At 46.8% G+C, this 13,542-nt stretch overlaps 1 protein-coding gene across 1 annotated transcript in view; it reads right to left on the bottom strand.

Moving 5' to 3' along the window:
* Positions 1-13,542, bottom strand: part of Snx25 (sorting nexin 25) — a 103,942-nt gene that overhangs the window by 32,742 nt on the left and 57,658 nt on the right. The window contains exon 6 of the mRNA XM_057752653.1: positions 8,783-8,853. Within this exon, the coding sequence (XP_057608636.1) occupies positions 8,783-8,853 (71 nt within the window). The remainder of the gene's footprint in view (positions 1-8,782; positions 8,854-13,542) is intronic.

Here is a 13,542-nt window from a genome sequence, read left to right as displayed (position 1 = left end):
AGCCCAGGTCCAAATGCATCTTCAGAGAACTTTGTTCTTCAATTCAAAAGAACTGCACAGCTTTTAGCAGCTTTAAGAAGTGTACTGTCCTCTCAGTTAAGGGTTCTACTGTTGTGACTGAACACCAGGATAGAAAGAAACTCGGGGAGGAATGGGTTTATTTCATCTTACAATTCCACATCACTGTTAAGCCATAACCTTTTCTTTCTTGTTCATCCTCAAGATCTTACATGAATATCAATATCACAATATAAAAATTTTTAAACAGTAAAACCACAGTCTTATAAATTCAAATACTTATAAAGCCCAAAGACTCGCCGGGCGGTGGTGGCGCACGCCTTTAATCCCAGCACTCGGGAGGCAGAGGCAGGCGGATCTCTGTGAGTTCGAGACCAGCCTGGTCTACAAGAGCTAGTTCCAGGACAGGCTCCAAAACCACAGAGAAACCCTGTCTCGAAAAACCAAAAAAAAAAAAAAAAAAAAAAAAGAAAAGCCCAAAGACTCTTTAAAATATTCAAAATCTCTCTAACATCAAAACGTTTCTCTAAAATAGGCATAGTCGCAATAAAACACCGGCATCTCTTTGTAAAATTCTAAAACGGTCTTAAAAGTTCAGTCTCTCGGGCTGGAGAGATGGCTCAGTGGTTAAGAGCATTGCCTGCTCTTCCAAAGGTCCTGAGTTCAATTCCCAGCAACCACATGGTGGTTCACAACCATTGGTAATGAGGTCTGGTGCCCTCTTCTGGTCTGCAGACATACACACGGACAGAATATTGTGTACATAATAAATAAATAAATTAATTAAAAAAAAAAAGTTCAGTCTCTCGTCTGTAGGCTCCTGTAAAATCAAAAATAACTTAAATACTTTCTTACTCCAAGAGAAAAGAAATGGGGTACAGGCAGAAGCCAATTAAAGCAAAATCAAAATTCAACAGAATAAAGAAGTCAGTGCTTGACCCACAGGATCCTCTGGCCTCCACAGGGCTTGGTGGTGAGCTCCACCTCCCGGACCTGCCACCAGCAGCACACACAGCTTCTCACCTAGGCTCAGGCCAGCTCCCTCCAGGGCTGCTGCTGTCTCAGTGGCATCTCCAAATGCTGGGGTCTCCTGCTCTATCTGGGCTACACTTTCACTAACAGCTAGAGGTCTCTTGAGGGCCTGTGGCCTTGCCATAGTCCCAAGCCTCAACTTTTCTTCACAACCCTTCAATCCTGTAGTTGCCTTCTACTGCAACTAAGGCTGCATCTTCACCAGTGGCCTCTCCCGGCTTCTCTTCGGGGACTCTCGCCCTACACACAGGGCCAAGCCTTATCTACTCTCACCGATCCCCCGATATCTTCAAACCAGTGCCCATTACCAAGTTTGGCTGCCTGCATAAGCTGCAGCCTCCGCCCTCGCTGGACCGGTCTCTTCCTTCACAGCTGACTCTTTACCCCAGTTTACTAGCATCGACCGTCTCAGAAAGCAAAGGTTCCACTTCAGTGGTTGTTAATTAAAACATCGAACAGCTCCAGTAGTGTCTTTAAGGGATCTCAAACGTCCTCCCGAAACCTCGCGGCCCAGACCTCCAGCGTTTGGCTGCCCTCGGCAGTGTCTTCTCAGTTCCCACATCTCATTAAGCTCTGAGCATCAATGGCTTTTCTAGCCCAAAGATCCAAAGTCTTCCCACAATTCCCCCAAAAATACATGCTCAGGTCTGTCTTAGGGCACCCTACTGCTGCGGTAAAACACCATGGCCATAAGCAGCTTAAACTACCAGGGCTTCTTCCCACTGCCGAGAAGGCAGGGAGGAACTGAAGCAGAGGCCATGGGGAGTGCTGCTTACTGGCTTGCTCTTCATTGACTGCACAGCCTGCTTCTTGTAGTACTCGGGACCACCAGTCCAGAGGTGGGACCACTTATAGCGAGCTGGGCCCTCTACATCATGGTTTGCTCACAGGCCAATCTGGTGAGGCATTTTCTCAGAGTCCTCTCTTCCAAAATGACTCTACACCTATGTCAGGCTGACATACAATAACCAGGGTACATGCAGTAAATATGTTCAATTTTACCAGACCACATAGGAAGCAGTACATATATACCAGAGCAGACAGTGGAAGGCTGTTGGCCCGAAGGGAAGCCCACTGAGGACTGTCACAGTAAGGCTGACCTGGGAGGGAATGAATTGGTAGCTTGTGGCACTGGGAGAACAGAGGACTTAAGGACTTGAAGATTCAGAGTCAGTGCCCATCAAACAAACCAAAGGGCAAATTACTCAGGATTAAAAGAATAAAATAGGTGTTAAATGTAGCTTCTACAACTTTGCTATAATCATAAATGGAGAATGTGGGGTCAATAATCGGAAGAGGAACACTGGAGAAAAACTGGGTTTGTGGAAGATTACAATTTCAATTTTGGACTATGGAGTAGACGGTCTCCAAAAGTGGCCCCGATATTTTCCATATCACATACTCCTCTGCAATGTCTGTCATCCCTGGCATTTTCTCTCTGGAAAGCAGGACATGTTTCCTCTTAGAATTGGGTGAGCTTACAACCTCGGCGGAAGTGACTCTATGACTTCCAAATCTAGATCACCAAAGGCCGCTGACCTCGAGTTTTGCAACACCATGCATCATACCATCCAGCTGCCCCCAAGGCATCCATACTTCGGGGCCTTAACAATGACTCATGGAGACATCTACTATTGTAGCTTGGAGCCTGGACTCCCACAGACCTTGGCCGAGAGAGCAGCACGCGTCCAGTACTAATCCAGCACCCAGTGAGTACATCGTCTTGAGTGCAGATTACAGATGGCTCCCCATTAAGGAGAAAAGAGGAATCCCTTCCAAAACCTAACCCAAATAGAGGCTCACAAGCAAGAGAAAAGGTTGTTGCTTAGGATAATTTAGGATACATTTTCTGTGTGTGCGGGCTGGATAAAGTACCAGTACTGTTCAGAATGTTGCCATATTGTTACTGGCCTTCAACTACGTTTGTCTGACACAGTTGACTCATCAACTCAAGAAGTACTTGATGAGTCTGGGACAGAGGTGGCCACTGCATTAAACACACGGAAGTAATCCTGGGTATGGCAGCTACATTTGCAGGAGTTAGAACACACCTTGGAGATGAATCACAACGCATTTGTTTAGGGTCCATGCTTGGTTTCTCTCAAAGTGCAGACTAAGACATCTTCCCTGGAGACCTTCCGCTCCCCAGCCTAGTCCTGACTTCCGTGTCCTACTTAGTCACTGCATGCAATGCATGAAATAGTCCCGAGGCAGCACAGTATCAGAAACACACTTCCTGCCGGGAGACAAGTGGCTTTCTGGTATGCACAGTCCTAGGTAGACAGCTGGTCGACGGGTGCCCGAGCACACCACGGATGTCTTCCCATTTGTGATCTGAGAAGCTGCCATCGCTGGATTTTAAAAGCGGTTTCCGAATTATCCTGTGTTGGCTAACAGTAGCACTCACCAGAGGACCAACTCAGAAATGATCCAAAAGGGGAAAATATTTTGGAATTCCTCTCTGTGAGAAAGCTAATGTAGTTGGCTTCAAATTAGTCTGTCTGTACATACCAGATGCTGTGTGGGTTTATCTAGATACATAGACACTTGTAAAAGCTAATTTTTCAGAAAAAAAAATGTTCACTTTGAAATACAGAGAGAGAGAGAGGGAGGGAGGGAGGGAGGGAGGGAGGGAGGGAGGGAGGGAGGGAGAGAGAGAGAGAGAGAGAGAGAGAAAGGAAGAAAGAAAGAAGGAAGGAGGGAGAGCCCATTACCAGCTCCTTTTCTCAGAGGGTGTGAGAAACATATTGACTTAGGATTTAGCCAAGGTTCAAGATGACTACCAGGAAGCAGCCTTTCCCAGCAGCCACTGACTGTCACAAACTCTGAAAACTAAAGCTGCCTAGGAACTTAAAAATGTTTGCCTTCCTCTTCAACTTGAGGCTGCTATGTTCTTTTTGAACAAAGAACAAACAGGATTACCTCACCAAAGCTACCACCTCAAGTGTCATAGTGTCAAGTGTCCCACCACTTCAGTGGAGATCATGCTTGTGGAAGAAGTAGAAACACTGCAAGCCAACAGCAGAGTCACAGGCTCCATAGCGGAGATAACAGAGCCCTGGCACAGCCGCATCCTAAGGAGCTCGCAGCTACCCCTTCCTCCCTCGAATACCCCACGTGCTGGAGCTGGGGGTGCTTCCTCCAGTTTAGGGTACAACGTGCACGTGATGCCCTTCCAAAGAGATTATGTCGACTCAATCCACATGCTAGCTTTACAAGCCACTCAGCCTGTGTGTTGAGTAGACAGGTCTAAGAGCCAGAGTCAGAACACACAGCTGAGCTGCATAACCTCCATGTGTTAAGACAAAGACCCAGATGACCAGTGTAGCAGAGAAAACCTATGACTGAAAAATCAGGACACCTGGGCACCAATTCTGACTCAATGTGACCAATTTGGTCTACGTTCAAATCAGAGAAATGGTTTAACATCCCTGGACTCAACTCTATTTTATAAGATGCGGGTATTAGAAAATACTGTCTTATGGGGAGCAGGAAGAGATGTGGTTATGAAAAGAAGGTGTCATGAGAATACAAAGAGAGCAATAGAAGCATCCAAACCCTCATGCTTCAAGGTCAAGGATGGAGGACGGAAGGGGGTAACTGTGGCAAAATTTTGTTTGCATTTTAACAAATAAAGCTTGCCTGAAGACCATAGTGCAGAGCTAGGCCACTAGAGGCCAGGCAGTGGTGGCACACACCTTTAATCCCAGGACTCAGGAGACAAGGGAGGGGAATCTCTGTTAGTTGAAGGCCTCCCTTGGCCACACGAAATTTATCCAGTCTAAGAGAGAAACAGAGCTCACACAAAGGTGATCCCAGCACTTGGGAATCACAAGTGTTTAATCCCAGCACTTGGGAGGTGGAGACAAGAGTGATACGGCTGGGCAGATAGAGGAATGGAAGGCGGGAGGAGACAGGAGCTCAGTGCAGTCTGAGGACAGGGTCGCCCCTTTGGTCTGAGCCTTGGTAGACGTAAGAACTCTAGTGGCTGGTTACTCTGCTTCTCTGATCCTTCAGCTTTCACCCCCTAATACCTGACTCTGAGTTTCTAATATTAAGACCAATTAGAATTCGTGCTACAGGTAACTCTGGACTGCAGACGGTACTCACCCTAGGCTAGAGCCCCTAAAAGCAAGAACAGGTCAACAGCCCAATGTCTTATAATGTCCATCCAGGCTGTTATAGCACAGTATCATAGCAATTTACCCTCCCCTTCTGGAGGCGATAATGGCCAAGACTGATGTGTCGCCTCACTCTGTCTCCTGTCCTCACATGGAGGAAGGGGCAGGGGAGCTACCAGAGCCTCCTCCATCATGCCCTACTTTCCCTCCAGAGACCTGATCATCTTTTTTGTGGGGAGGGGTGGTGTATGTCTGGGTGTGAACACATGTGCATCTCCAAACTTCAGCCTTCAGGGCTACACTAGTCCCTCACTCAGGAGACACTCTCAAGTCCCTGGCCAATGCTCACAGTGCACCATGCTGGTGAGGTCAACTCAAACCAGCCACCCCCTAGCTGAAGCAGATCTTCTGCCAGCCTGACTCACTGCCCACAGAGGCACACTGTTCGCTAAAGCATGTAACACCTTCTGAAATATTCGGGGTTTTTACTGCTTGACTTCCGCCTAGTTCAGTAGGAGCCTCTTGCTTCACACTACTTGCTATCACCAAAGAGGTACTCGACAAGATTTCCATGGCAGGATATGTATGGTCTTCCTTGGGAGCTGGGCTCAAGAGCCAGATCCTCTTCCTCATCTGCGCCTTCCTTGCTTCCCCTGCACACAGCTCCGACTTTCCGAGGGACTAGAGGGGACAGGTCACAGTCCTCAGGATTTTCTTTGTCCTTGGCTAACTAGAAACTTGGCACAACAGCATGTTTTAAAGTCCCTGGCCCAACTCTTATCTGTTCTTTCGACACACTTTTACTTGGCAGGAATCTGAACAGATTTGAGGATTTTTACAAGCAGTCTATTTCTCCAGGTGAAAGTGAAGTTTCCGGTCTACAGCAAATTCCATGCTGATGATATTAGCATGTCCTCCAACTTCACATATGTAAGGGGTGGGGGTGGGAATGTGTGAGCAACAGGTAAGCTACAAGAAATTAAAAGCCATCTCATATCCAATCCTTCCCCAGGGAGAGCCTGGGTAAGAACCCTACTTCATTTGAAGAGAAACAAATAGGCAAAAAGATAGAGCATATATATTTGGGCTTTAGCAACTTAAAACACAGAAGGCCCAGGGCAATCTGCCCTGAGCTCTGAAAAAAAAGCATGGTCCTGCCCAGCACCAGGAAAGACTGAGCTGAACTAGGAAACCCATGCACAGACCCAGGGTGGTCTGGTCATTGAGCACTATTATGTGAGCAAATGTACGGTGTGGAATGGAAGAGAGAGACAGAATGGTTCCTGTCCTGTGGACAGAGGCAGATCTGAAGAGATGGGAGAGAGAGACAGAATGGTTCGTGCCCTATGGACAGAGGTGGATCTGAGGAGATGGGAGAGAGAGAGACAGAATGGTTCATGTCCTGCGAACAGAGGCGGATCTAAGGAGATGGGAGAGAGGAAGACAGAATGGTTTGTGTCCTGTGGACAGAGGCGGATCTGAGGAGATGGGAGAGAGAGAGACAGAATGGTTCGTGCCCTATGGACAGAGGCGGATCTGAGGAGATGAAAGCAGTGAGGAGCAGGCTGAGGTGGGTGATGTGATAGCCTCCTAAGGTCATGGTGATGTCTGGGTCTGGGCTGTTGCAGGAATCCATGGCTGGGTTCATGGTGTTGATGCAGCTGCTGACTATGTTGATGTCCTTGGCTCCTGATATCACTAGGCCTGTGCAGAGCTGGACCTGCCCCTCCCTGGCTGCACTACTAGGGAGAAGTGGTCATGCCCCTCGTGGCTTAAGCACTCTAGAGAGAGAGTCCTACACCTCCGGGCAGCACAATCGAGCTGACGCCATGAAGGGGCATGGGTGAGCTGGCCCTGAGGGCGTGAGAATGGGGTGAGCAAGTTAAGCCCATCTTGTCTGCCATGTGATGGCGTGGGTGAGAGAAAAAAGCCAGCTGCTGCACCTGGCCTGGGCAGCACAATAGAGCTGACCCTGTAGACAGGGTGCATGAGAGTGGTATAGCTGGGACTGCCTCCCTCCTCTGTGGTGTAGTGGTGGAGGTGAGGGAAAGATGCCTCCCTCCTCTCCCCTACCCCTCCAGCAGGCGAGGGAGCTGGCACTCCCCTTTACCAACTGCAATACTCAGGAGAGTGCGCCTTACCCCCAACCCTACCACAAAGAATAAATAAAAAGGGTAAAAAGGTCATAAGTGTGGGAGAGCTGTCCCTGTCCCTCACCAGGTGCAGAACTTGGGAGAGTAGCCCCTGCACCCATCCTGGTCAATAGGTGTGGAAGAGCGAACCCTAAGGGCACGAAAGCAGAACCAGCTCAACTCTGCAAGGGCTGCACTAGCCAGAACAAAGCTGGAGAGCTCACCCTGGTGGTGGGAATGGGGGGAGCTGGTGGGCTGACCAGCCCTGCAACTACCCAGGTACGGAACCAGGGTTAAGAGTTGGCCCACTCAAGCACCCACCCTATCTGTGATCTGCTGGAACACGTGAAGATGCTCATCCTGCAGACCCAAAGTTGCAGGATCTCCACGATACAGGGCAATAACAGGATATCCAAGGGGAGTTCCAGTGAGGGCCCAGCATCAATAGTGTAGCAGAAACCAGGGGTGTTGAACCAGACCAATGGCTCCTTGCAAAGAACACTTGGATAAAAGGTTTACTGTGTGGCTCATCATGTCACACTACAGCTTCTATGATGAGATTTTTTTGCTTTTTTTTCTTCTATTTCCTCCCTCTTAAATTTTATCTTATTTGGATGCGGGGGGGGGGGGGGGGGATGCAAGGGCAGAGGGCAGATGTGAAGGAATGGGGAAATGAATGTAATCAAGATGCATGACGTGAAAGACACAAAAAATAACAAAAAAGAAAGTTAAGAAAACCAAAAAGCCTAAAGCACAAGTGTAAAAGAGGAAAACTCTTACCTGACAGCAAAGGCTAAGTGAGCCATGGAAACACTAACCTCTGAGGATCACTTAAATACCACCAAGAGCACAACTCACACTGACTGTGAGAAATTGATGTCAACTCAGGCTCAGTTAAAGCCAGAAGAGAAACTGCACATGCTCTGATTCCAGCCTTCTGCGATTTTAACCACGGCTGCATTTTATAGGCGTATGAGAGTCAAGTGCTCACTGTGAAAGCACGAACACTAAGTCTGATTCCCGGAACCCACATAAAAAAATGTTGAGGCTGGTGGTACGGGTTTGAAATTCCATCACAGAGAGTGGAGACAGGCAGATCCTGGGGCCACACTGGCCAACTAGCCAGCATCCTTGGTAAGTCTCAGGCTGGGAAAAGACCCTTCTACCCTGTCCTGAAAGGTAGAAAGTGCCTAATGATACTCAAAGTTGTTCTCAGGCCTCAACATGTATTTCACACACATGCCCCTATACACACATGAACATACACATAAGATGCACACAAAAAGAAAATACAGATTTTTGTCAGGATGAGATTACTTTTGCTTTCGTTAATGATATTAGACCATTGTTTTAATAGAGTCAAATTACTTAAATATAAGTCAGCAGAATGTTTCACATTTGCCAAAACACTGACAGGAGAGGGGGCTCAGGGTAGACCGAGGGCCTTCGCATACTGGGAGAAAACACGATTATTCTTACCCTTGTGCCTCTTCAGCTGAGGGAAGCTGCTAATTGTAGTTGCCTGGATTATTTCCACTACAATTTGATACCTGATTTTAAAAGAGAGAAAGAAAAGATTCAATACCAAGAAAATGCTACCTTCAGAGACACCTTTAGACTGTGCTGATGCTAACCAAACTTGGCACAGGGGCTACGAGGCCCCAGGACTCATCCAAACAACCCTAATGCATGGAGCACCCAGCAGATGTCAGGCAATGTGCCACCTGCTCGTCATTTCTGAGGTCTTACCATAAGAGTCACTCTGTTCTGAAAACACATCAAGGTCATGTGCGACTCTCAGGGTCATGCCAAACTCCTCCATTCAGCCTTCCTTCCCAGTAACTAAGGCTATTTGGTCGACCGCTTAAGTTTTCATTTTCCAGGAGCTTGGTCACTAGTTCCATGTAGCTATTAAGTTTAATTATATTAAAATCTTAGCACTGGGGCCATAGCTCAACACTGGAGCTCTTGTATCACACATGCAAGCCCCACATTCTATCCCCTGTATTATCAAAAAGATAAATAGAAAGGAAGAAAGAAAGAAAGAAAGAAAGAAAGAAAGAAAGAAAGAAAGAAAGAAAGAGGAAAAGAAAGAAGAGAAAAGAATATAAAGCAAAGCTCTTTGGCCACGTTTCCAGAGCTCAGCAGCCTCGGGCACTGGCTGAGCTAGAGCAGACTGGACCAAGCAGGAGGGCCCATCCCAAAGTGCAGTCTGCAGCTGGCGCAACCCCTCCAGCCATGCTGCACAGTCCTGGTGGATTTGCCTAGGGCTGTGGCTTTTTTGAGTGTATTTAATTGGGCTTTGTTTTGAGATAAGGTTTCACTATATACCCATGGGTCTGGGAACTCAGTGTGTAGACCAGGCTGGCCTCACTGGCCACTCTGTGTTGAGTGCTGGGACTAAAGACCACATCTGGCTTAGAAATGAAGTTCTTAAAATTCACTCAGTGGCTAGCAGGAATTTCCTAACCAAACTGATGTGTCCTGAGGGTCTAATTTCCTCTATCATTTTGTTTAGAGGCTTTCCACAATAAAGCTATTTAGCATTAGTTCCTACTTTACGCACTAACTTTGTGCAAGTCTGGTAGCGCAGATCCCAGCCCCTAAGACAGAAGGATCTTCAGCTTTTCACCTCATTAAATTAAAGCTATTTGCAGGCTCCTCACACATCTGCATCTTCCCTTCTTCAGCTACCCTCAAGTCCGACCCCACCATCAAGGCAAGCTGTTATGAGCACTGACACCCGGTCACCTCTGGACTGTGGCAGACACTGACAGCTACCACAGTCTCATCAGGGAACACACGGTGTTTAGAGAGGGGCAGCACAGCTGACAGGAGCAGCGCTCCACAGCCTTCTCAGAGAAGCCCGGACACAGTTCATCTTTGCCTTCTGTTTTCTTTTCTCAAGACAGGGTTTCTCTGTAGCTGTGGAGCCTGTCCTGGAGCTCACTTTGTAGACCAGGCTGGCTTTGAACTCACAAAATCTGCCCGCCTCTGCCTCCCGCCCGGCCTCATCTTTGCCTCTTTATTAATGTCCTGTGTGAAGCCAGGATGAAGTTGGACATAGGGACATCAGTCACCTCCGTCCTTCAGGAACCATCAGGACAGGCACATGCTACAGATGCTAAAGTGCTAAGTGGAGCTTAGGTCTCCCGTGACATTCCCATGCCATCAAATCAGTCCCACACTGGTTGTCTCGAGGTATGCTTCCTACACTAGTGTGCAGGGAAGCAGACAAAATAAATAAAAAAAAGCTAATTATAAGTCATTGTGAGTGAATGTTCTTTTAGGTGCGCGCGCGCGCACACACACACACACGTCCCCTGTGTTCTATGTCAAATGTCATCCCAACTAAAGAGGGCTCTTTGAGAAATCCAAACATATAGGCACGATGGTGCACACTTTAATTCCAGCACTAGGGAGGCTGATCTCTGTGTGTTTGAGACCAGCCTGCTCTACAAAGACAGCTCCAGGACAGCCAGGACTACATTGTGAAATCCTGTCCCGAAAACAAAAAAAAAAGAAAAAAGAAAGAAAGAAAGAAAAAAGAAGAGAGCGAGAGAATGAGAGAGCTAGAAAGAGAGAACTTCATACACATAGAGAATATCTCTAGGCTGATTATACATATTCAGGCTATTTTCCAAATTGAAGCCTTGCTAGGAACATTATGGATAATAGTTTTCTGGTGGAATTGCCGTCATTCCACCAAATTATGGCAAAGGACAAAAATGGCTCCTTACGTGACTTGTCCTGCAAGCTGCTAAATGGATGAGGAAATAGCTCACAAGAAGCCTCCACACTCCTGGACCTGCTGAAGCCTACCACTCTCCAGCCACGTCCTTCTCTTCATCTGGGGTTTAGCTTAGTACTAGAACACACTGACTTGTCTCTACACTCCAGAGTGTCTGTAAACACCTCCCTGTGTGCTGCAATCCAGATGTTTCAAATAGCCTCAGGGTGCACACTCACAGTGCTTCTGAAGTGTACCATAAGGAAACAATTTAACAGACTGGATCCCCCATCCACTTACAAAAAAAAAACTAAACTATGATATACGTGTTTACTGTAGGGACTTCTATAAGGAAGAGAACAAATCAAAAATGCTTTCAACAAGTTTGTGATCTCTTCTATGCTCTGGACACACAGGAATGGCAGATACAACCTCTGCTTCAAGACATGCTGGGGCATGTCAGACTACAGGGAAAGCATCCAGCCAGTAGTATTTATAATTACACTCATACACACAGCAAGAAGCCTAAACATACACGATCTAATCTGCATGGGAAGTAGAAAAGGACAAGAGTTCCTGAGTAAATTGGGAGCATGGGAACCATGGGAGAGGGTTGAAGGGGAGGGAAGAAGAAGGAAGGGGAGCAGAGAAAAATGTAGAGCTCAGTAAAATCAATAAAAAAAGAAAGAAAAGTTTATTATCATGTCAGGATCATCAGCCTCAATAAAAAGAATTTATCTTCTTTTAATCACACAAAAAAAGAAATCCATACACAGTTTCACTGCTTGTAAGCACTACAACCAGACAACTGAGGATTGCCTGACTTACACATCACGCTGTTAAGTGTTCTCCCGCTTTCCTAAGATTCAATATAGGTCTGCGCTTATCTTGTCAGAGGCTTTTTGATGCCAGCCAGCACTCCCAAACTTTGCCGCCTTCCACATCCCCCTGGACAGTTTCTGCCTAGTCAGACCACCAGGCTCCCAGCACGCTCCAGCCCTGACTCCCAACCTTGCTCTCCTGTTGCTCCTCCCCTTATCTGCTCAAAAGCCCTTAGTTCTCGGGGGCTGGAGAGATGGCTCAGCGGTTAAGAGCAGTGACTGTTCTTCCGGAGGACCTGAGTTCAATTCCCAGCAACCACATGGTGGCTCACAACCATCTGTAATGAGATCTGGCGCCCTCTGGCCTGCAGGCATCCATGGAGGCAGAATGTTGTATACATAATAAATAAAATCTTTAAAAAAAAAAAAAGCCCTTAGTTCTTAAACACTGAGGGCATGACCATTTCCCCTGATACTAAGGATGTTTTCTATGGGAGATTTAATGCTACAATTGTCTGGTTTTTAAACCCTCCTCACACCACCTCCAGCCTGAAGACCTGCCTTATTGCCTCGCTATTTATATCCACCTGTGATGGGTCTGCGAAGCTGGATTATTGTAAACAGCACAGGCGCTCAGATCTCCAGGAGCTATTCAAACACCAGCAGCCCAAGGACGTCTTCCTCCCAAGGAACCAAGAGACAGTTGTAGACTTTGCCTTGATTGGACCTATATAGATTGTTGGTGTGTTTCCCCAAAATGATAGTGTAAACTCAAGAATTAAGAAGAGAGGGCTGGTGAGATGTCACAGGAGGTAAGAGACTTGCTGTGAAGCCACCAAGACTCCAAGCCTGACAACCTAATGACCTTTAGGCTCAAACATGGTGGAGGGAGAGCCGACTCCCCTAAGTTGTCTGCTGACCTCCACAGATGCCCTGTAACATATGTGCATCATACACGCACAATAAACAACTGCACAATAAACAAATTTTAAAATTCCTTTAATTGAAGAGAAGCACCATGACCCAAATATAACTGCTTCCCAGCTCCAGCAATTACCATGCCTACAATCTCTCTTCTGTTATGGACAGGTAAGGTCACACAAAGACATGTCACTTGCTCCTCCGAGAAGCCACCTTACCTCTCTTGCATTTTAATCACTAAATTTGGATAAGTAGACTAGAACAGATTGGTTATTTATGAGCTCTTCCCACTGAGCTGAAACACTTGAGAAGCAGTGAGCTCCAAAGCTTAGCCTAGAGATTAGCACACTTCTAACCTGTTCACAGCAGGCCTGGAGTCTTAAATGTCCACTTCAAAGTCACCTACATACCAATAACGCAACCTCGGCCAGTCTGTCACTCCCTGTCTCTCTGTTTCTGTCTCAGCCCTCCATCTGTGTGTGTGAGGCACATGCTTCATTCATTACAGACTTTAAAGAAGTACTAGTTTTGAGTTTTCTGGGCGTACACATGGTGGAATGTCTTAACACAACAGAAGACGGAACAGATCTTAGCTTGTGGCAGATAATTTGGCAAATCAAATAGTTTGAAATACTATTTTATATTAAAACTACTAAGATTATAGTGAGGTGTGGTAGTGCACACCTTTAATCCCAGCACTTGGGAGACAGAGGCAGGTGGATCTCTGTGAGTTTGAGGCCAGCCATGGTTATTTAATGAGAACTTGT

The sequence above is a fragment of the Chionomys nivalis genome, chromosome 20, assembly GCF_950005125.1.
Source record: "Chionomys nivalis chromosome 20, mChiNiv1.1, whole genome shotgun sequence".
Classification (NCBI taxonomy): Eukaryota; Metazoa; Chordata; class Mammalia; order Rodentia; family Cricetidae; genus Chionomys; species Chionomys nivalis.
Note: the sequence above shows the minus strand (reverse complement) of the source record. Positions and strands in the feature narration are given on the sequence as shown.